A 21,203-nucleotide genomic window follows, 5' to 3' on the forward strand; every position below is an offset into this window, starting at 1 on the left:
GCGAGGCAGGAAAAAGGGGCTGGAAGGAAACTGGGAGCGTGAAGGCTGTTGGGAACTTTTCCTCCCCCTCTTGGTTATGCTGCTTCTCCTGGCTGTGACTCGGCCTCACTGAAAGATTCATCCTCCACCCGCAGGTACAAGAAGTACGTTTTCCTGGATCCTCTGGCTGGAGCGGTGACCAAGACCCATGTGGCTCTGGAAACGGAGACGGAAGAGAAGCTGTTTGATGCTCCTCTCTCCATCACCGAAAGGGGACAGCTGGACCGGCAGGTGAGATGTAGCTGTAGGACTGCAGCCACTTCCCCTGCAAGGGGTTGTACTGAGTTCCCTGAGAGGAAAGGGCTTCTGTAGGGCGGAGAGCAGGTAGGGGAATGCCCCCCACACGGGGCTGCGGGGTATCCTGCTTGTCAGAAGGACCTTGCCTGGTTTTGTGCCTGAAGTCTTGGTGTAGACTTGATGGGTGACACAAAACCCTCAAGCTTGGTAGCCTCTGCTTAAGCATCTGCAGGATGGTGTAACAAGGGTCATCTGATACTGACCGGCCTCGCTGCTACACCTCAGAGCTCTAGAGGAGTTCGGAGGCTCCATCACTCGATCATTCCTCTTGTGCTAACTCCTTGTGCTAACAGAAGGGACTGCCCTGTGTAGGCTTCTTCCCAAGGAAAAGAGCAGAAGGTAGCAGGGCCAGCAGAGGAGCACCTCTGACTGCTGCCCGGGCTATTCCCTGCGGTGCCCCTGCTTGCTGCCAGGGAAAGCGAGTGCCTACTGCTGCCTTACCTTTTTACTCTGGGTTTCTTTTAGGTAGCTGAAAACTATTTCTACGTGCCGGACCTGGGCCAGGTCCCTGAGATCGACGTGCCGTCCTACCTGCCCGACCTGCCCGGCATCGCTGCTGACCTCATGTACAGCGCCGACCTGGGCCCCGGCATCGCGCCCTCCGCGCCCAGCAGTGCCATTCCTGAGCTGCCCACGTTCAACACCGAGTCGGTGGAGCCTTTGCAACCAGGTACATCCAGCCCCTGTTCCCAACCCGGGGAAGGGTGGAGCAGAGCGGGGTGCGCGAGGAGAAAGCGGAGACGAGGAGGAGGTCCCTCGATGGGGATGGAAGGGTGGCCGCAGTGCCCAGGGGGATGGAGCTGGGGAATCTCAGCCCTCGCCTCCCCCATGTGCTGCACAGGCTGCGAGCTCTGCTGCATGCTGCATGCGGCAGGGCTCGAATCTGTTGCCGCTGAGACACGCAGAGCTCTCAGCTGAAGCTCTGAGCCTGGCTCCTCTGGGACTCTCCACACACGGCATCTTTCATCTTCCAGGCCTTCAAGATCCTGGGCTGCTGCCGCCCCCTCCGCCGCCGCCTCCCCCCCCACCTCCCGTAACGCCAACAACCGTGCCTCCCCCCCCACCCCTGCCCCAGCCTGCAGCGCCCTCTGAACCCCCCGGGGCAGCGAGCGAGGAGAGCAGCACGGCCGTGCCCGCAGGTAAGGCTGGGAGGCACCAGCAGAGGCTGACCCCGCTCCAGCAGTTCCCTCCCTGGCTTCCCAGCGGGAAGGGGGAGCTGCTCCCGCCTGCAGGGGCACTGACCCGGAGCCCTTCCCATCCCTGCAGCTGTGGTGCAGGGAGCCCCCAAGGAGGTGGTGAACCCCTCGACCGGGCGCGCCAGCCTCCTCGAGTCCATCCGCCAGGCTGGGGGCATCGGGAAGGCCAACCTGCGCAGCGTCAAGGAGAGGAAGCTGGAGAAGAAGAAGCAGAAGGAACAGGAACAAGGTGCCGGGGCGCTTCTTGCAGGGGGCTCGGGGGTGGAGGGCTGGGGGGAGACCGGCAAGCCAAGAGCACGAGGAGTGCACAGGGGTGGCAGAAGGGGCTGGCATAGCCAGGCTGTGGTGGGAGAGGAGGTTAGGAGCATGACACAAGACTGCAGGGTGTATTTTTTCCCCTCACTCTATAAAGACGATGTTGCAGAACGCATCACCCCTGTACTAGGTTCACACTGACTCCTCTCATCTGACCCCCGGGGTTTTGCTGTTTCAGTGAGAGCTACGGGACAAGGCGGCGATCTGATGTCAGACCTCTTCAACAAACTGGTGCTGAGGCGCAAAGGTACGTCCTGCAGGGTGGCTGCTTCTCCCTCCAAGGAACAGCTCCAGCCGTTTCTGGCTCCTCACTTGTGCCACAGCCCCAGGAACAGGCCTGTGTGCTGCGGCACAGCTGGGGGCAGTTAGAGGGCTGTCAGGGGAACACCCTCACATCCAGCTGGAATTGTGTGATGGGCTGATGGTAGGCTCTGAAAGCTGCCAAGGGGGAGCACTGCAGGGCAAGGGAGGCACAGGGGTACCTTTTGGACTCATCAGTGCCAGGGAGCTGGTCCATTCGCCCACACAGGGCAGAGCTTCAGCTAAATGAGCCCTTGTGGGGAGCTCTTGTGGCATTTAAACATTTGCAGTTGTGCTTGCCTGAGTCACCTGGTGCTACGAGGCACGTTTTTCCCCTCAGCTTCACTAAGCCTGTGTGTTCTCCTTGCCCCCGTGTGCACCCCACTCACCGGTGCTTCTGCTTCCCTCACAGGTATTTCAGGGAAAGGCCCAGGAGCTGCAGGAAATGCCGATGCTCCTGGAAGCCCCGCTGGTGCCTTTGCTCGGATGTCAGACTCCATCCCGCCCCTGCCACCCCCACAGCAGCCCCCGGGCGAGGAGGATGAGGATGACTGGGAGTCGTAGGTGGCAGCAGCTGTGCTTCGGTATGGATCCCAGGACTCCAGAGCTAAGCACCTTTGAGAGACACCAGGAAGTATCTCCCAGAGGGTGGGCTCTTGAAGAGGAGCAGGAGCAGCAGGAGCTAACACTGCTGAATCGTTACCAGTGAGGGTTTTTCTTCTGTTGTCTGCTGTTCTCCACCCCCAGTACTACATTCCATCTCAAACGCCCTGCTGCTCACAGCAGCTCAATAAATCCTGCTGTAGCCGGAGGGCAGTAGGGCAGCTTGTGCTCAGAGGATCAGGACAAGCCCTGCTCCTGATTTAAAGGGCCCCTGCTCTTGCCCAACGTGACTGGTGATGACTGCGAGAGCCTCTCTGGCAGGCACGCAGCCCCTGCTGCATTTGTCTCCGTGCTGCTTGCTTGCTGCAGCTCCTCTTTGTTTGGGTGGTGCTAGCTCTGAGCTCCTGCAGCTGGGTGGTGAAGAGCGGATGAGAGGCTCTCAGCCCCTTCGTGCTGCGCGGGGTCTGGTTACTGGTGCCTCTGTACCTGATTGTTTCTTTCTCTGCCTGGCCTACGGCAATTGTTTGCCTGTTGCTTTCTGAAAAATGGCAATAAAGTTCAAGAAAGCGGGTCCTTGCAGCCAGTGCTCTGTTAAGAGGGAAATGTGCTCAATTAGGGTAGCTGAAAGGAGCCCCCCCACCCCCTCTCAGCTCAGGCCAGGCCAAGCCTTACAGCTCAGTGCCCACACGGGGCAGGAGCCTCAGTCAGGAGGTTCTCAGCAGCAGCTCTGTTGTCCCCGGTGGGGCCAATTAACATAGAGGGAGCAGGGACCAGCTCTGCGTCTAGTTCTAAGTGCTTTCTTCTCTGTGAAGAGCCTTGAGAGGTAGCAGCCAATTGCTGAAAGTGGCAAGGAGGCAAAACAGCTCCTTGAACAGAGTTGGTGACAGAAAGAGCTGAGACTGGCTGTGGGATTACACAGCTGTAGGGTTACACAGCCATCCCTGTTGTTATCGGTGCCCTCCAGCACGGACCCATGATATAGGAAAGAGCCCCAGGAAAGTTGCACCAAAAAGAAAATTCACCATTTTCCACAGAAAGTTGTTTTGAGTTTAAAAAAAAATGCAGTAAAAAGAGCAGAGTAAGCCTATGTCCAAGCATGATGAGAGAAGTACTGTGCTGCATCATGGTCATACCTTCATTCCTCTCAAAAGAATGAACCAGTCCTTGAATCTGTTGCCAACCTGAAGCAAGGTAGAAACTAGAGGATTAAAAAAAAGAAAAATGGCACCCTTACAGACCCTGTGTCTTACCTGTCTCTCTGTGTTGTTCCAACATGACACAAACTAAGAGCCTGTTAGCATAAAGCTAACAGCTACACAATTCCCCAAGAATTGTAAACTTTCTTTGGTCTTCAGGTCTCCTAAGCCTGGTGGTTGATGTGACAAGGCCCATGTGTTTGATCAAAATAACCATAATCCCCATACTTAATTGGGTTAAAAATATTTAATCAATTTAAATAAATCCTAAACATCTGTAAACAACTAGGAGCCTCCTGCTACCTTCCCCAGCCTCAGTCCTACCACCAGTTTCCCTCCTGGTTGTGGCGGTAAAGACCAGGCGCTCATACAGAACAACAAAGAACAACAAACATCCACAGAGGAGACTCCCGAACTACTTCAAACAGAAAGGCAGGAACCTGTGTTGCTTCGGGCGTTCTTCAAAAGGCGCGCATCACAGAGTTGACCTGCAGCCCCTTCTCTGTCTGCATCACAAAGCATCCGATTTCCCTCGATGGAACTAGGAACACATGAAGCCAGAGAGTTTATCCCTGACCTTAGCTCTGAAGGGCCAAACTAAAGGTTTGCAAGAAGTACAAATGAGAACAGCGGGGCAGTTTCCACAACCATGCATAGGAAAATGTGCTGACCTTTCTCAACTCCGCAAAAGCTGCTCCAAAGGCAGGTTTGACCTGGGTTCTCTCCCTGATCCACTGCGGCAGCTTGTTGAAGATGGCAGGGCGGGCGTACCGGTGGTCCAGCAGCAGGATGCTCGCAAAGTCCTTCTGATGGCGAATGGCTCTTCCTGCACAGAACGTGCAACAGCATTAAAGTGGTGCACTTGGCTGTCTGCTCTCAGGCAAGTATGCTCCTGTTTGCATCAGCTGTGATCAGTACTGCTTCCCTTTTCCTGCCCTGCTATTTCAGTGCAGTCACATTTTGTATCCCCCAGCCTGTCCGAGGCAGAACAAATTACCTATTGACTGGTTTACGGCCTTCATGCACAGGTTTTCAATCAGCACTCTGCTAGGTGCGGGGCCAGCAGCTCTTGGCTGGAAAGGAGAAACAGGTTAACACAAGGCAGCTGTTAATCAAACTAGGGAGTCTCAGTGAAAAAGCAAGGTAAGTAAATACTTTTATCCCTGCAGAGTGAGTGGGTGGGTATCCGAGCAGACCCCAAGCTGAGAGTAAGGAGGGACAGAAGAAAGGCTGCAGTTCGAGAAGTATTTTGAGCAGTCACTGAGAGCCGGCCTAAAGCTGCCTTGCAAGCAGAGCACTTGTCCCCAAGCTGCCCAGGAGCAGCACCTCCAGTGGGCAGCGAGCAAGAACAAGTAAGCCAAGAGGAGAAGGGACCCTGGCACGCACCTCCTACACCCCGCCACCTCCTCTGGAACTCACTTCCCACCACCGACCTCTTCACCTGTGCATAAGGCTTTCTGTACATGAGCAGCACACAGAAAGCTGTGCTCTCAGTGCCATGGTCTGGGCAACAAGGGCAAGCTCAAAGAAAAGAAAGTTTTTGAAGGCAGCCCTGGGACTTGCGTGCCAGGAAGGACATATGTACTAGAAGAAATCAGAAGTGAAAGAAGCAGAGGCCTTAAGTGTCTCTGTTACCATTGTTTTGTCAAGCCAAGTCATTTTCTCTTGAAGCTCTGGAGATTTAATGTTGGGGTAAGGCATTCCCACCATAATCACACACCTGCAAGGGGCAAGGGAGGGCTGCATTACTCTTAGCGTCTCATCCTGGAGCACTTTGCCAATAGACTGATAAATTAGAGGTCACTGCACCCCTGAGAGACAGCCAGCCCTGCAAACTGAGGGCGGCAGTAAAGCACAGCAGCCTGACAAGCACATTCTGAACCGAAAGCTGCAGCGGGAATCAGGGAGCCAGAACAAGGAATTACCCAGCACAGCAAGCCTCGCTGCGTTACTCGCCTGAGAAGCGTGCCCCAGAGGTGAGTTTTATACCACCCAGCAGACTTCCCCTCTCACTGGCTTAAGCATCAGCCCAAGCCATGTGATCTCCCCAATTTTCTAGCTACAAGTACTGATGTGTCCATCCTGCTGGAGGCACCGCGCTACAAACCAGGCGCTCACCTGCAAAGCAGCAGCCACCTTACCTTCCCAGGTCATCAGAGAAGTTGATCCCTTCGCTCATTTTGCCTCCCACTACGGAAAGCAGCAGGGCCCCTGTCATCTGGCCTGCGGACTGGCTGCAGCGCTGCAGGAAAGGGACCGGCACCTCAGACCAGGAGGTTTCAGAAACACACCTGGGCTGGCATCCTTTGGCCGTGTTAGAAGCTGCGGCGTCCCCTCTAGCAACACTCCCATACGCAGATGGGTGTCAAATTCCCCCCACCGTCAGCTCTGCTCACCTTTATGCACTTGGCGTACTCCGCCAGCACCTGCTCCACCTGGTTGGCCTTCTTGGGCTCCTGGAAGATCTGTCACAGGCACAGTGCATCAGTGGCAGCAGCAGGAAGCAGACAGTTCAAATCAAACAAATCATTTCACTCTCGTGCTATTACAGAGCGCATGGAACTAAGATCAGGGAAGGGCAAATTTCCCAGGAGGAAAAAAAACTACCAGCTCCTTTCCCCTCCACCCTGGAAGAGCGCTGCATGCCTACTCCAGCACATGTCAGCTGGGTGCTGAAGGGAGCAGCAGCTGCTCCTTTCTAACGTTCCCCTCCAGCTTAGGCAGCTTTGCCTAATGCTGCAGGAAGCTGGAAGTCGTCTGCGAGCTGAAAGGCAGGAAAACGTGTGCCCCTCTTCCACCTGCACATAAAGGCACAGCAGGATGAGCACAACCTCCAGGTGCAAACTCTTAGAGTTTTAAAGTAACAAGTTACTGAAAACCCCTGCAGTGAATTCAGCTGCGTCTTGATAGGTGCTGCACCTTGGCCCAAGTTGTAAGCTGCTTTTCTAGTAAACCAGAAGTGCAATATCTGTTTTTTCTGTGACAATAGAGATCCTAAAGGACGTGTTTCCTCTTGGTTAGCAAGAGCTACTATCAGAATTTACCAGCCAGTATCAGTCTTTCAGTGGACAAGTAACTGGCAATTACAAATATATTCCAAAACTATTTATCGAACAGTAGCTATTCAATCCTCTGATTTAAATTAATTTTCCTGTGTAATTTATATAAAATCTCAGTGTGATCTCACCACAGCCACCTCAGGAAAGACTTTAACCTTCCTCTTCTATGATATGATCTCGCGTGTTGGCAGCTGAGAGTCACACTCGGTGCACTGCTACCGAATTGCTTTGCTAACGCATATCCAATTTGCTGGAAACTGCAAAGGCCAAACAAGAAGAAATCAGAGCTGAAAGGCAGAGCAGGCTGCGTGGTCATGGCAGAAGCCTTGGAGGTGCCGGGCAGAGCACGAGGACCCTGACAGAGCACCCCAGAAAGGCACGCTGAACAACAGCTCCACAAGCACGGGGAGGCTAAAGCATGGGGCTTCCACCCCAAAAACCTCCAGGCAGAGAGCCACAGGCCAGAGCACACCACAGCTGTGAAATACCTGGGACTGTGCTCTGCTGGTCCATGCTTTGGCTTCTGGTAAAAGAGAAATCACAGCCGAGATAGCTGTGGGTCTCTTTTTTTTTCCTTGGTACATAATCCAAGACCCCCACCTCACCCCCCGAGAGGGTCAGACTGCCTGAACTTCACTACCCAACCTTCAAGTACCCATGGCAGTCACTGCAAAAATTTCCTATTTGCAGTGATCTCCCCATTTAATGTTATTGTTCCCTGTTTAATGTTGCTCATTGCTCTTTCAACAGGAGTCACCACGGCTAGCCTTTCAGTTTCCAACTCTGCACTTCTACCAGAAAAATACTGACATCTGTCTTACGAATTTCAGGCTAGTACGATGCTGTCCACCCCTTAGCAGTGCTGGTCCACATTCAAGGGACACACAGCTCAGCCTGGGAAAGGCAAATTCCCCCGAAGAGCTCAACCTGAACAGCCCCTCGGCTACAAGGGGACTGGCTTGCTGGCTGCAGAAAGCGCTGACCGTCTCCCTCCATGGCGCCCGCACAGACGGTGCACTTAAAGAACCTATAGCTGCATTTAATCTAATTCAGATCCCGGCTCAGCGATCGGCCGCCCAGGAAGAATCATTTATTCATTACTAGAGGGATTGGCTAGATAAACATCCGCTCTGCTCCGCTGTGCAGAGTATGAGAGCAACTCAGTGCGAGAGGCCGGTAATGCACGGATAATTGTTTGACTTTGGAAGCTGCCATTTAGAGCAGCGAGTGCCCCTGGCTGCACAATTACCTTCTTCTTCGCTGCCAGGCGGGTGAGCAGCCCCGTCTTCTCCCAGTGCGCGTGCACCTGCTTCTCGTAGTCGTAGGAGGGGAAGAAGCACACCACGCCCCCTGGGACCACGTTGCACAGGTTGCAAAGGATTCGGCCCGTCTCATCCATCTGCGAGAGAGAGGAGAGCAGCTTGCTGCTGACAGGAGCTCAGCGAATGCCGCTCCAGTTCTGTGCCGCTCCCAGATCACACCTCTCCTGTGATATACCCCAGGGGAGGAATAATGGGGGGAATGTGGGAGCTCCAAGCTTTCTGGGGGAGCGGGGAATCACCAAAAAGCTGTTCACTAACCCCAAGTTTCCATTACCACTGTGAAGCAGGGTAAGAAAAGGGAGGGTCTGTCCCAGTGGGTGGGAACTGCCACACTAGCACAGCTGGTGGGGGCTGAGCAGCAGTTACCTGGTGCTGGCTGACCAAAGGAAGGGAAGAAACCACATTCCTCTCTCCCAACTGCTTCGCAACAGACCTGCCCCAAGCCCCCTGCATTTCCCCTCCCACCTGTCAGAGCACAGCGTCCTGTGAAACGCAGGCGAGCGAAGCAACAAAGAGAGGGAGGAAGGGAAGCAAGGCAGCACTGACCATCTGGGGCAGGTCTCTGGTCTGGTAGGTGAACTCCAGCTGCTGGTTGGAGGGCCCGCTGCAGAGGATTATAGGCAAGATGTTTTCGGGAGGGATCACGTGTCCTGGAGACCAGACCAAGCAGAGTGTCAGTGCGCCTGCTGTGCGCAGACACTGCTGGCTGGGCAGCAGCACCTGCACGCACTGCTGCAGGCACACATTTGCCTCGACAAGCCGAGGTGTACGAGTCACCCCACTGCTCTGGCCTCCGGTCCCTGGCCCCTGAGAAGACAGCGAGGCACGCGGCCTGCTGCCACTGCCCAGGGCACTGGGGGAGTCCCGCGGGGGAAGGCCCAAGCACCCTTTTGTGGCCGTGAGTTCCTAGAAGGATGCCAGGCGGCCGGATCATCGCCCCACCCTGCTCCCGCAGCACGCTCACCGCAGGAGAACTCCACGACTCGCGCAGGCTCCACGCCGGCACAGGACAGCAGCTGCTCTCGGAAATCAGCCACCTGCAGAGGGCAAGGCCAAGGGAGGTCAGGCCCCAGGAGGTGCTGCAGCAGCACCGCTCCTTCAGCACCAGCACGGAGGGAGAGCTGAGCTCAGTGCAGAGACAGGCGGAGGAGGTGGGCTTCCTCCAGGATGAGGACATCAGGCCACGGGAGTGCTGAGCATGCAAGGGGTGGGAGGGGTGCAGAGCTCCAACTGCAGACTTCCCCAGGTGCAAAAAATATCACCAGGACTCCCAAACACAGCACAGACCACACCTTGCACTGCAGCAACATCCTCTCTCCGAGGTGCAGTCTGAAGGGTTCAAAGTTGGTATGGGGGCCTTCCGAAAAAGGAGGCCGCTGCCTCACCAAGGCCCTGTGCTTTGCACCCTTCTTCCCTCCCTTTGGGAGAAAAATCTCAATAATTTTCTCAGACAGGGTCTCCTGAACAGCAAAGAGGAGATGCCAGGACATTCCTGCCCAGAAACAGGAATAGAGGAACTGCGTAAGTACAGCTGAGATGTCTGACACACCCCTGTGCCTGCACAGTACAGTCTCTCTGGAACTGTATTCAAAAGCAATGGGCTAAGGATGTTAAGCTGAAGAGATGGATCCTGCCACCATAAAAATACTTAAGTCTTGATTCTTCTGAAAAATCCCCTATGGGCTTTTTTTTTTTAGGGATCCCCATCCCCTTAGAAGGTCAGCTGGTTTTACAACGCCCTCTGACCGCTACCCATGCTAGCTCCAGCCTACCACGAGCTCAGCCTGTTGTTGTCTCGAGGACACGAAAGATTAACAAGGGCAATCCTGCCCCTGCACTTTCAGCATTTTGCATAACCAAAGCGTGACACCTCGTACAGGGAGACTGCATCAAGGAGATAAAAGCGTAGGTGGGAGAGGTCTTTCCCACACACACCGCAGGAGGTGAGAAGAGCATGTCCCAGTGGAGCCAAGCTCTTATTTTTCCATGCCTGCTTGTAGATAGTGCCAGAGATGTCCCAAGAGCCCAGCCCAGCATCCCAATTCCCTCACCGGCTGCATGGTGCCCCCAGCTATGATTACAGCTCGGCATTCTTTCACCACCTTGGCAAAGTGGACAGCTGGATTCAGCAAGAGGAATTTGAGGCTGCTCTGACCAACAGTGCCTGGGGAAAGGAAAAAAAAAAAAAAAAAGAGAGAAATGGGATTGGAAATTATCTGTGACAAACATGGATGTGAGAGATTCTCCCTCCTCCTGCCCTGGGCAGTCTGGCAGATCCCCAGCTCTCAAAACAAGTTGCTGCTACCCTAGCCCCAGTGCCCTTGTTAGGAATTCTGTTGGGTTCACAAGTCCTCTCGCAGACTGAGCCTGCCAGCCTGAATCATGGACTGCACAGATACCCTCTGGTAGGACACCCCAGCCTCCCTCGCTGCCCGTGAAGCATCCTGCTCGTGAGCCATGTCACTGCCCCCGTGCCCTACCTTGCCTGTTGAGAATGACTCGGCCGTCTTCATTTGCGTTCGTGAGGGCCAAGAGAAATCCTTCGATCTGCATCAGCGGGGAGGCTGCTCGGAGCTGCTCATTCTCAGGCTCCACAGGAGGGCTCTGGAGAGTCCGGGCTGGCCAGGAGGGAGAAGGAGAGGCAGGCAGCTTATGCTGTGTTTCTGAAGATAGGACCTGAGCGCTAAATACAGATGGGTCCTTTCTCCAGGAACACAATACCCATGTTGCATCTCATTGCTAAGGAAAAAAATGCAACAAACACCTGGCTTTCCTAGCTGGCACCATTTGCCTAAGCCATCTACTCAGATCCATTAAAAAACACCTGTGCAGTACGGCTTGGGCAGCGTCTCACCCTTCAGTTCTGCCTCTCCCCTTCCCCACGCAGATGTAGGTCCCACATCCTCACTTTGTCCACAATCGCACAAGCAGAGGATGTCTGAACTCACCCTCTTTTTCGGATCCCTGCTGGAGGGTCAGCAGGAAGTTCTGCAAGCCAGCCACCCTCTGGTTCTCCTTGTTCGTCCTCACAGCTGTGGCAGGATTGCCGTATCGCTCCACAAACCCGAAAAGCTGCCAAGCAGAAGCCAGAAAGACTAAGACCACCACCAGCAGCAATCAGATAAGACAAAAAACAGGCTGCTGCGTCTTCTCCTTCAAACACAGCATGTGGAACAGCATTTGAAGGCCGTGGGCCATGAAGCCAGAGGGCAGTACCTTCCTGCTGATGAGGCTCCTCTCACAGTAACGCTGAACCTGTTGGAGGAAGACAGGAAAATGAACTTGCGTCGTTCATTTTCCAACCCTCTCCCATCCCGCTGTCCTCGAGCCTTGTCCAGCAGCTGGTTTTGCTGTGCTCCTGGGGAAGGGCACACAGTTCTTTGTGAGAGCTCCCCCCTAAACACCATTTCAGAGAGCAGGTCCTGCCATGTGGCACCTGACTCTACTTCCAGCTCTCACACAGGCCTCCCGATAACCTTGACCAAGTCACCAGCTATGCCCTACAGGAAACAACGCTTACCCTACCTTGAAGAGGTTGATATTATCAATCTGGCTCTGAAATAGGAAGTCATTGATGGATTTTAGCACTGTCCCTAAAAGAAAAGGGTGAAAGGGAAAAAATATATATATTAGCTGCTGAGCCTGCAGCCCCTCACTGCCCACATCTAAGTCCCTGACTGATGGCGTTCGCTCCAGTCTTACCTGTTTGGGAAACTGCCTGGCAGCTGGGATTTTGGTTCACATTTCCTGTAAAACACAAAACCATTACAGTGGGTCTGTCTTACAATTAAGCAAGAGACTAACAACTGAGCTGAAAGGGGCACAGCACTAGGAAAAAAAAAGAAAAAAGACAAAACAAGAATCAACTTGACATCTGGAAAAGGTACACAGAGAAAACAACAGCTCTCGCTTGCTTTGTCTTTTCCCTGTAGGATAGCCCTACAGTGTAGGACAAGAGTGCTGCTGCATCCTGAGGAACACCACCTACATTCCTTCTGTAGCAAGAGGCAGCAGGTAGGGTGGGTGCATACAAATGCTTGCACACCACGCAGTCCTCGTGCTGCAACGCTGAGGGGACAAGGACTGCAGAGCATCCCTCAGCCCTCCTCCCTGCAGCGCTGGGGAGCTGGCAGGTGATCGGGAAGAGGGGAACACCTGAGGACAGCTCCACACAGACCCTGAGAGCCGTATTAATTACTGCTGCTCGCTGCGCTGCCTGGCCTAGTGTTTAACACCCACCTCACATCTCACTTGGCAGCCTCAATCGGGAAGCTGTGCACAGGCTGCAGTCTCTAATGAAAGCGCTTGGCTACACACAGGGAAGAGGAGACCCTCAGGAGGAGGGGGGAAGAGAAGCACGCAGCTGAGAGAAGGGCAGGGAGCACCTACGGGGCCCTGCACCATAGACCTGCTTTTTCCCTGAGCAAGGAGAAAGTTCTTTGGGAACTTAATGACAGGTTCTCCTCACGGCACACTGATATCTAACAAAAAAAAAGTCATTGAAGGAAAGGATAAAAAAAAAAAAGAACTCATTGTGCAGAGGTACGCCTGCCACAGACAGAGGTCTTGCCACCAGATGACACAGAATTATTCTGAGCCGTTTTTGTCCTGTGCTGATCACTGTCACACATCTGCCATACTCCTCACTTCAGATCTTATCACCTTCCTACTCAAATCAGATATGAGAATCACACAGAAAGAGAGGGGAACTGCTGCTACCCACTTCTGGCATCACCTGCTGCTCCTCAGCTGATCAGAAAGGAGAGGGGTTCGGGCAGACACCGGTCCCCATCCCCATCTTACAAATCTGACAGAAATAACCTAACTGATGCCCAAACCTAACCTGAGCAAGCCTGTGAGGAGGGCAAGGGGGCAGTGCTCTCAGTCCACAAGTACCCACAGGGGCAGGAACGGCTTGCTTACCTCCCAGCATGGCTACAAACCGCTCCAGCAAATACAGGATCTGCTTAATGTACATCAGGTTCTTTGCCTTCAAACGTTTCCTAGGAAAAAAAAAACAGGCAGGCATTAAGCCCCAAAACATCTTCAGGAACTAACTCACACAGCTTCCCAAGCTGCAGAGACAAGCACCTGAACTCCCCTTAATTTGGGGGAGGCAAAAACCAGACAGCAGCAGCAGAGATCTATACGTTGGGGAAGTGTGGAGAAGCTGCTGGAAAGCAGAGCTGGCTGTGAGGTGCTTTCATCTACTTCCAGCTCTCACACAGGCTTCCCGATAACCTTGAACAAGTCACCGGCTACTCCCTAGCAGAAGACAACATTTTGCTCACGTTCCCTGTTTGCAACAGGGCATACACCCCTGAATAACCTATCCCAGATCACCCCAGAGCACTCAGCCCAGGCACTTCACTGTTCCTACAGCCACCTTTCTGCTCACACACTAATTACAGCTTGTTTATTACGATGGCAGTGATGCCCCAAGTCCCTGTTGCGATAATGCTGCGCCAATTCAGTTATTAGCACTGAGCACAATAATCGAGCACTGCAGGGATGACAAGATCCAAGATCTGGGCCAGCGTCAAAAAAACAATCCAGCTTCCTCCTCCTCAGAGCTCACTGCCTCGGCCACAATGCCAGTCAGCACATGAGAGGTTAAGGTACAGGAGAGAGATAAAAGGCTGGAGCTTTTGAAACTCTGCCTCACAAAGCAGGAACGATTAGAGAGAGAGATTGGGAAAGAAACTGAGAGTATAAGGAAAAGGCAGAATCCTCAGGGTACCCCCTTCTCACTGCTTAATACCAGCCCCAGGAGTCTGACTTAGACGGGTTCCAGACAGAGATAATGAAGCAAGTGGCTTTTCATCTGCAGAAGGATTAATGCAAATAGCCTTCCGCTGGGAAAAAAGCAAGAAAGGCCCTGCAGACATGAGACAAGCCACGGCATCCACGCTGCCTGCCACCGCTCGGCCGTTCTCCTCCGAGATCCTCACCTGTATCGCTCCATGTACTGCTGCAGCTGGGAGTGGGCACAGCACAGCTACAAGAACAAAAAGTGGAGCTGGTGTTAGAGGAGAAAGGGTGCTCTGCTGGATGGAGAGCTCATTCGTGGTTAAAGGGCAATCCGTGACTCACCTGAGAGCCACTGACCTCCGCGCTGTGGATACAGGTGATGGTATCTATGAGGTTGTGGGCCTCGTCAATGATCACAACCTGGTCCTTCAGTTTGATCCCAGCAGCGCTCCTGGTTGCCTCGTGCAAGAGCATCTGGTAGGGCAGCACCACCAGCTGCAGGAGAAGCACACATCACCCTGGTTCCAGCTCTCAGCCTTACAAACGCAGAGCACTCACCAACTGCTCAGCAAAGGCTGATTACAAACTGCCTGTTTACAAACTGCTGAAACATTGTGCAGCACACTACCGGCAGGAGCAAGTAATGGGTTTATTTATTGTTAGAGGCCCCTAAGCAGCATGCAGACCTTACCTGAGCAGCAGGAATGGCGTATCGACTCCCATAATACGGGCAGGCTTTGGTCTCCCTTCCCAAAGCCACCAGCTGCTCGATATCCTTCACTTCCACCAGAACTTCATCACGGAGAAACTGCATTTGTTCATAGGAATAAAAAGGGCACGTAGCACGACTCACACGTCTCTTCTTCCCTTCCGTCTCTTCACCAGACTTCTTTTCTGACAGCAGAAATCAAAAGAAAGACATGAGCAACACACTCATATAGTCTTAAACCACTCCTCTGCACCCTTATAGCACTTCCTCCTGGACTTTAAAGCAGGGATAACTTTAATACTCCTGAGTATTTTTGACCCATCATCTATTTAAAGACTATTCAGCAGAGACATTTCCATCCCCTAGTGGATGCTGCTCTTGCTGCTTACTTAGTCACGTGCCATCTCCCCACACCACCAGCAGCAAGTTAGAACAAGCGTGCTCCCATGCACGAGTCCTGACCAATGTTAAGACACTCAGAAAATACAGACCTCAGCATCCTAACCCAGAGGACAAGAGAAGGAAAAGCAGTAAGGAGAGAAAACTCTCTTGCTAGAATTGATTGGCAGAGAGCCTCTCTGCAGACTCTCACAGCAGCTTTATCAGCCGTTGCCTCCCCAGGCTGGAAGTGTTCTTACCATGTTTGTTCTTTTGCATCTCCGTGCAGCGGTCATTGATGAGCTGGAGAGCCCCCAAGCGGCGCACCTCCTCATTCACACACAGGTTCTTAGGCATGCAAAGAGAAGCAGGAGATGGCCATTAAGAACAGTGTGCACCCTTCGCTGTAAAACAGCTGTAAAAGAAGCTTCTGTAAAAGCTTCTTCAAAGCAATCATAGGTCAGATTCCAAAATAGAAAAGTCAGACATTGTGTGTGCTAGCTGCTACAAATATGCTCAAAACCCCTAACTTAGTAAGGAGAAAAAAATGAGAAAAGGTGCCCTCAGATGGCTCACTGCTACACAACAGTTTCTAAAAAGATGCTAGCAGAATTAATAGCAAGAAGGGTGCCTTCTCAGTGACTCAGGCATCTGCAATCTCCCGCATCAGAAGAGGGAAGACAGACTTTTGCATTTGCATCAAAGGGTAAATGGCCAAACAGCTCACAAAAAAAACGTACACCACGCAGATCTGACCCATAACTACTTTATTTTTTCCAGTGGAAGATCCTGTCAGTCCCCAAGGTACCTTCTGAGGTGTCACATCCACACAGCTCTTAGCAAAGCCCTTTATACTAAATTAACACACACCCGGATCCTTTTGTGGACATACCACATACCTGCCTGGATCCCAAAGAGACCAGACGCGTGTCTTTGCCAAAAGGACTTTTTTGCACTTCATGCACAAACTGTGACAGCTGGGAGTGCGTGCGGCTGCAGTAGTAAATCTACAGTGAGGAAGAACACAGTGAAGATGAGAACATGGAAACCAACCTCCTATCTACAACCAATCCTGCAAGGAAGCAGCCAAGCACGTCAACGATGTTAATACTGCTCAAGGCTTCAAAACACAAGGGAAGGCACATGCTTGTGTGTCCGTCACCTTACAACTGTCAAGGCCAAAGCCCTACCTTCGTGCTTTTGTCCTTAATTTCTACTGAATTTTCCAAGGCCCTTATAATAACAGGGACTCACCATTGAAGAGTAATAAAAGAGTAATGAAGAGTAATGAACAAACGTTTCTTGCAGTGCATCTTTAGAGCAAGCCACAACAAAATTTCAGCAACGTTAGCAGAGCAAACTGCTTAGGCAGCCGGCACAGTCCAGAAGGAGATGAGAGCAGCAGAACTGGTTGCTATTATCGACAAACTCGGCAGTTACTGGTTGCCACTTCCCAAATCCCTCTGTACTGCATTGCTGGGTGCAAGGAAGCCGTAACTCTGCTACACTGTTCTGTGAGGTGTCCTCATCTCACCTTCGTCACGTGTTCTTCTTCCAAATCATCATCATCATCTTCCTCCAGCCTAAGAACAGAACAAGTTACAATCAATCAGTGATGCTTTACCACAAGACAGCAGTCTCAAGAGAGGTGCTTGTATCATCAGGAAATAAAAGAAAAATTGACTTAGTTTTTTTCTCAGTAAAAGAAAAATTGACTTAGACACATCGAATAGTTTAAGTGTGAGTGTGCACAATTGAGTCAAGCCTTGCTCTTTAAAAGAAATACGTCTGTAGGGCTGTGACTTTAGCAGCTTCAAGAAGCTTTTTTTTTTCTTTTAAATCTGGTGCTTCTAAGCCCCAGGCATAAGCTAATCAGTGCTATACTATTCTTTGGTGTGCTTATTTATTTATTTTTGTAAAACATTCCCCTTAGAGACAATTTACCACCCTCAAGCTGTTGCATAAAGAAAAGTTTCAGGAAGAAACTGCTATACAATTCCTCAAAGGCAAGAGCAGTTTAATGCTTAATAACTACTTCATTTATATGTAGCTTAAATGCTTTGCAATTTTAAGGCAGGAGGATCTGTCTACATACTAATTAGTAAATTTGTATTTTAGATGTATTTGACTTTTATTACCAAAGTATGGCTTCTGGCTTTCTGCATAAAGCAAAAGAAACAAATGTGTGATAGAGAAAGGAGTGCACATGGTTTCCATGTTGTAGCTTCAACCTTTAGGAATGTGACAGTCTCTCCCTGTAGAGTATCAAAAGATGCTACTGCTAACCAGCAGGACTGGTAGCTTCCTCTGCTGCCCTGAGGGGCATTTTGCTTTTCTAATGCAAGGAACTCGAGTCATTTACCCAGCATCCAGAGGCATTCTCTGGGAACCAGGCATGGATAAAGACAGGAAATTGCCCCACATTTTGAGAAAGATGAACTTTCTTGGAAGACACTCTTAAGTTCCTGTGATCAGCCTCAAACAAGCAAACAAAAAAAATCCCCAACCACCTAAAAACCAAACCCTCCAGAACAACTGCTACCCCAGCTTGAATGGGGGAGAAACTCCAGATCATAACAGAGAGCTACCTTTACACCCAGCATGATAAATACTCCAAGAATCCCAGAGAAATCCCAAGAAAGCAATCACAGTCAAAATCCCTTTAACTAAGGCAATCCTAAAATGATAGAGAAGACATTTCCTTGACAGAATCACCCAATATCCCAAGTTGGAAGGGACCCACAAGGATTGAGTCCAACTCCTGGCTCTGCACAGGTCTACCAAAATATCATAATTCAGACCATATGACTGAGAGCATGACTGGAACCCCCTCAGTCCTTGTCCTTACCCAGATGCCACCTTCTTTTCCTCGTCACTCTCATACTCAGCAAGGATCAGCTCCTCCTCGTTGTTATCCAGCTGCTCCAGAACCTCTGCTCCCGCTCCTTCAGAAAGAGCCTCCTTGCTGAGCTGAAGAAGGCGCTTCGTCTCATCCTCCTCAGATCTCTGAAGCGAGCACATGAGCACGTTATTTCTCACACAGCGAAATGGCACTCGCACCACTTTACGCCATGTAGCACAGAGAACGGCTTGCTGGGTACATCCTCAGCAGGACAAGCAAATGCACCACTGGTGTCTAAAATGATTCAGCCCTGCACAATGCAGATGGCAGCAACAGCCAAAGATTTGACCACACAGACACACATGAAAAGGAAACATAAAAACCTTCTAGGCAAAAGGCCTTCTAAACACCACCTAAAACTTGAAGTGACAACATCCGTGTAATCCCGCATCAGTCACTTCAATTGGCCCATAAAAATGACTGCCTTGGAAAAAATAGTGTGCAAAACAGCAACCCAGCAAACATATAAGGATATAATCAAATAATACATCCACAGTTAACTCAAGACTAAGGTGAACTCAGTAACTGTTTTGAATACAAAGCCCAAGATTTTTCTCTGCTTTTTTTTTCTTCCCCTGTTATGTGGTTCTTATTCTATAACAGGCCTATCCCTCCAAAGAAATTCTATTACAATGTTGAAGAACAGTTTTCTTATTGGTTTTCTGTTCTGATAAAGAAAAGTTCCTTCCAACTTTAATGAGCATTTACTCTGGCATTATGAAGAAAGGCAGTTTACAAGTACTATAGAGTAGATGAATCAGTTGCTCTTCCAGATCTCTATACCTTTTCTCCAATTTGCTTTCTTCCTTTTGCCATGCTCATTATTTCCCATGCTTTTCATTCTCTTGTAAGGAAACAAGTTCTTTGTTCCACTTGTTTTTGATTTGCCGTTCACCTCGGAACCTTTGCTATTTCTGCTGGACCCTTTTGACAGGAGTTGAATAAAACATAACACAGCACTTGAGATGGAGCACGCTAAAAACTAATAGCCTGGCTGCCTTATAAGTCTGTCTCTTTGGGGACGCAAAGTGGGGATTTCTGGGAAGTTTAACCCACACTATCAAAAAGCTTCGGGTCAAGGGTTCTGGGGCCAGTTCACCCATCTAAATGGCAGGCAAATAGATCTGTCAACTTCCTACATGTAGAAAAGGAACACTTTGTAGAAAATACGGCTGTATAGTCCAGAAGGTAAGCAAGTACAATTGTTCCCTAGTGGTGAGCAAAGTATAACCAAGGTCTGATCTGGCTTTTTTTTGGTCTTCTGTTCCCATGCTCTTAAATTGAATCCAAGATCTACGGGTTTTATTCCATACGCACAGTGCTTACAGATGCTCATAAAACAAAGAGCTTCCAAAAAAAAAAAACAAAACCTTTTTTTTTAAAAAAAAAAAAAAAAAAAAACTTTTTTTAAAAAAAAAAAACACCCTTTTTTACCTACACACAAATGCTTTCAGGAAATTCTCTACACACAAAGTGTTTTTCACATCTGTACTTAAAAAAAAATAATCTAACCAAAAATTTCAGAGGGACAATTCCAAAACAGATGGGTCAGAAAATTTAGAGTCATATGACAGGCGTAAGCAAGTACAAACAATATTTGAGATTATGCAGAAACTTCTAATCTCTGCAGGACAACTCACCTTCCTCTTCGCTGCATATTTCAGCTGCACATTATGGCGAATTTTCTCAAGACGTTCTTCTCGCTTTTTCCTCCTGATCTGCTCTTCCTGAAACAAAGGGAGAGCGAGGGAAGGATGAATTGTGTTTAGTCCTAAAAGCCAGGTATAATTACTTTCCTATTCCCTGGGAGTAGTCAAAAACAAAAACAAAAAACTCTGAAATATAATTGCCAGTAGGTTCTTTTCTCCTTGCATGCCTATTATACGTTATTATGTTGACAGTAACATAGTTTCCTGTCCTATGCAACCTGTACAGGAATGCCTCATCCCTCTTAACTGAAAAAGTTAAGAAGTGTTGTGAATGACAACAACTGCCAGGTTTGCATCATCTGCTTTTCCATCCATCACCCATGATATCTCCTATTCTGATCCTCACACCTTGCTGTTTTCCCCTTCCTCTACACATAACATTTCTTAACCTTTAGCTTGTTCACCATGTCCTGTTCTTCTTTCTTCTGCACAAACGCCGTAATCCAGTCTGGCTCCCCAGATGAGCCTTTGCTATCGGGCTGTCCTGGCTCATCAGAAGCCAGTGGCTGCTTCTCCTCCTTGTCCTCGAGTGCCAGAAGCCGTGCCTCCTCCTGCTTCTTCTTCTCCTCAAAGTCTCTGAGCCAGGAGAGGGCCCCGCAGATGAGACTCAGCGACTTTCCCTGGTGAAAACAAACGGGACAGGGCCACACACCTGATACATCGCCGTCCCTGACAGACCACAGAGAGGAGACCCACTTCAGAGTGGGATCAGGCCAAGCTCATGTGTGTGCAGACACAGATGTGGCACTCTGTTATCCCACAGTGCCACTTTATGTGGTGCCTGCTTCTCCCCTGCACCTGCGCAGGGTGCACCAGCACCACAGATGGGGCTGGCACATCTCTGAAACGGGACAGCGGGCTTCACACTTGTGCGGGGACAGCGCCCAGCCTCCCCAAGCACCACCCAGATGGGAACGGCTCCCAGCACCCCCACCCCCCCATTCCCCGTCCCGCTTCTCACCGTGCCCGTGGGGCTCTCGAAGATGCCAACCTGCCCGGCCTGCAGCGCGGCGTACAGCGCGGCCATGAACCGCTCCTGGATGGGGTACGGCCTGTAGGGGAACGGGAACGGTGACGGGGACCGGGGCTCCCCGCCGCCCGCCGCCTCAGGCGAACACCGGCCCCCAGGCTTCGCCCACCGCCCGCCCGCCTCAGCACCAACGGCCGCTGCCTCAGCGCCAACGGTCAGCGCCTCAGCGCCAACGGCCGCCCGCGCGCCCTCCATGGCGCCGCCTTCCCGCCTCCCCGCGCCGCCTCCTGCCCATGGCCGCGGCCGGGCGGGGCCGGGTCCTGAGCCCTCCCCCTGCCCTCAGCGCCTCGCTTCGCCTCAGGGCCGGCCCCCGGAGCCCGGCTGTGGTGCTGGGAATCCGCTGGTGCCGGGGGTCCCGGTTCCTCAGCCCGCTGGCAGGGGTCTCCCCTCAGGATGG

General features: G+C 51.4%; 2 protein-coding genes across 5 annotated transcripts in view; one reads left to right on the forward strand and one right to left on the reverse strand.

Moving 5' to 3' along the window:
* Window positions 1–3,321, forward strand: part of WASHC1 (WASH complex subunit 1) — a 37,186-nt gene extending 33,865 nt beyond the window's left edge. For both annotated transcript variants that reach the window (XM_068661647.1, XM_068661658.1), the window contains exons 6-11: window positions 135–270; window positions 802–1,006; window positions 1,311–1,475; window positions 1,603–1,761; window positions 2,026–2,094; window positions 2,560–3,321. In XM_068661647.1, coding sequence (XP_068517748.1) covers window positions 135–270; window positions 802–1,006; window positions 1,311–1,475; window positions 1,603–1,761; window positions 2,026–2,094; window positions 2,560–2,711 — 886 coding nt within the window. In that variant the 3' untranslated portion in view covers window positions 2,712–3,321. The remainder of the gene's footprint in view (window positions 1–134; window positions 271–801; window positions 1,007–1,310; window positions 1,476–1,602; window positions 1,762–2,025; window positions 2,095–2,559) is intronic.
* Window positions 3,322–4,178: 857 nt separating this feature from the next.
* On the reverse strand, window positions 4,179–21,068 carry DDX11 (DEAD/H-box helicase 11). Of its 3 annotated transcripts, XM_068661622.1 has the most exons (26): window positions 20,738–21,064; window positions 20,166–20,396; window positions 19,708–19,794; window positions 18,014–18,171; window positions 16,700–16,748; window positions 16,065–16,172; window positions 15,426–15,513; window positions 14,770–14,972; window positions 14,421–14,573; window positions 14,279–14,325; window positions 13,251–13,330; window positions 12,030–12,074; window positions 11,853–11,920; window positions 11,544–11,582; window positions 11,276–11,399; window positions 10,808–10,945; window positions 10,379–10,491; window positions 9,292–9,364; window positions 8,874–8,977; window positions 8,255–8,404; window positions 6,343–6,411; window positions 6,088–6,188; window positions 5,582–5,666; window positions 4,944–5,019; window positions 4,618–4,772; window positions 4,179–4,487 (listed from the first exon to the last, which is right to left on the reverse strand). In XM_068661622.1, exons 1-26 carry the CDS (start codon window positions 20,999–21,001, stop codon window positions 4,458–4,460), a joined length of 2,838 nt encoding a protein of 945 aa, XP_068517723.1. In that variant the 5' UTR covers window positions 21,002–21,064; the 3' UTR covers window positions 4,179–4,457. The 3 variants fall into 3 exon arrangements, 2 of the variants coding, with proteins under 2 accessions (XP_068517723.1, XP_068517731.1); XM_068661630.1 differs by lacking the exon at window positions 4,944–5,019 and having other exon boundaries at window positions 20,738–21,068; XR_011090043.1 differs by lacking the exons at window positions 4,179–4,487; window positions 4,618–4,772; window positions 4,944–5,019; window positions 5,582–5,666; window positions 6,088–6,188 and adding an exon at window positions 7,134–7,262 and having other exon boundaries at window positions 6,344–6,411; window positions 20,738–21,068.
* Window positions 21,069–21,203: the final 135 nt, after the last annotated feature.

Source organism: Anas acuta, chromosome 1 (assembly GCF_963932015.1).
Source record: "Anas acuta chromosome 1, bAnaAcu1.1, whole genome shotgun sequence".
Taxonomy (NCBI): domain Eukaryota; kingdom Metazoa; phylum Chordata; class Aves; order Anseriformes; family Anatidae; genus Anas; species Anas acuta.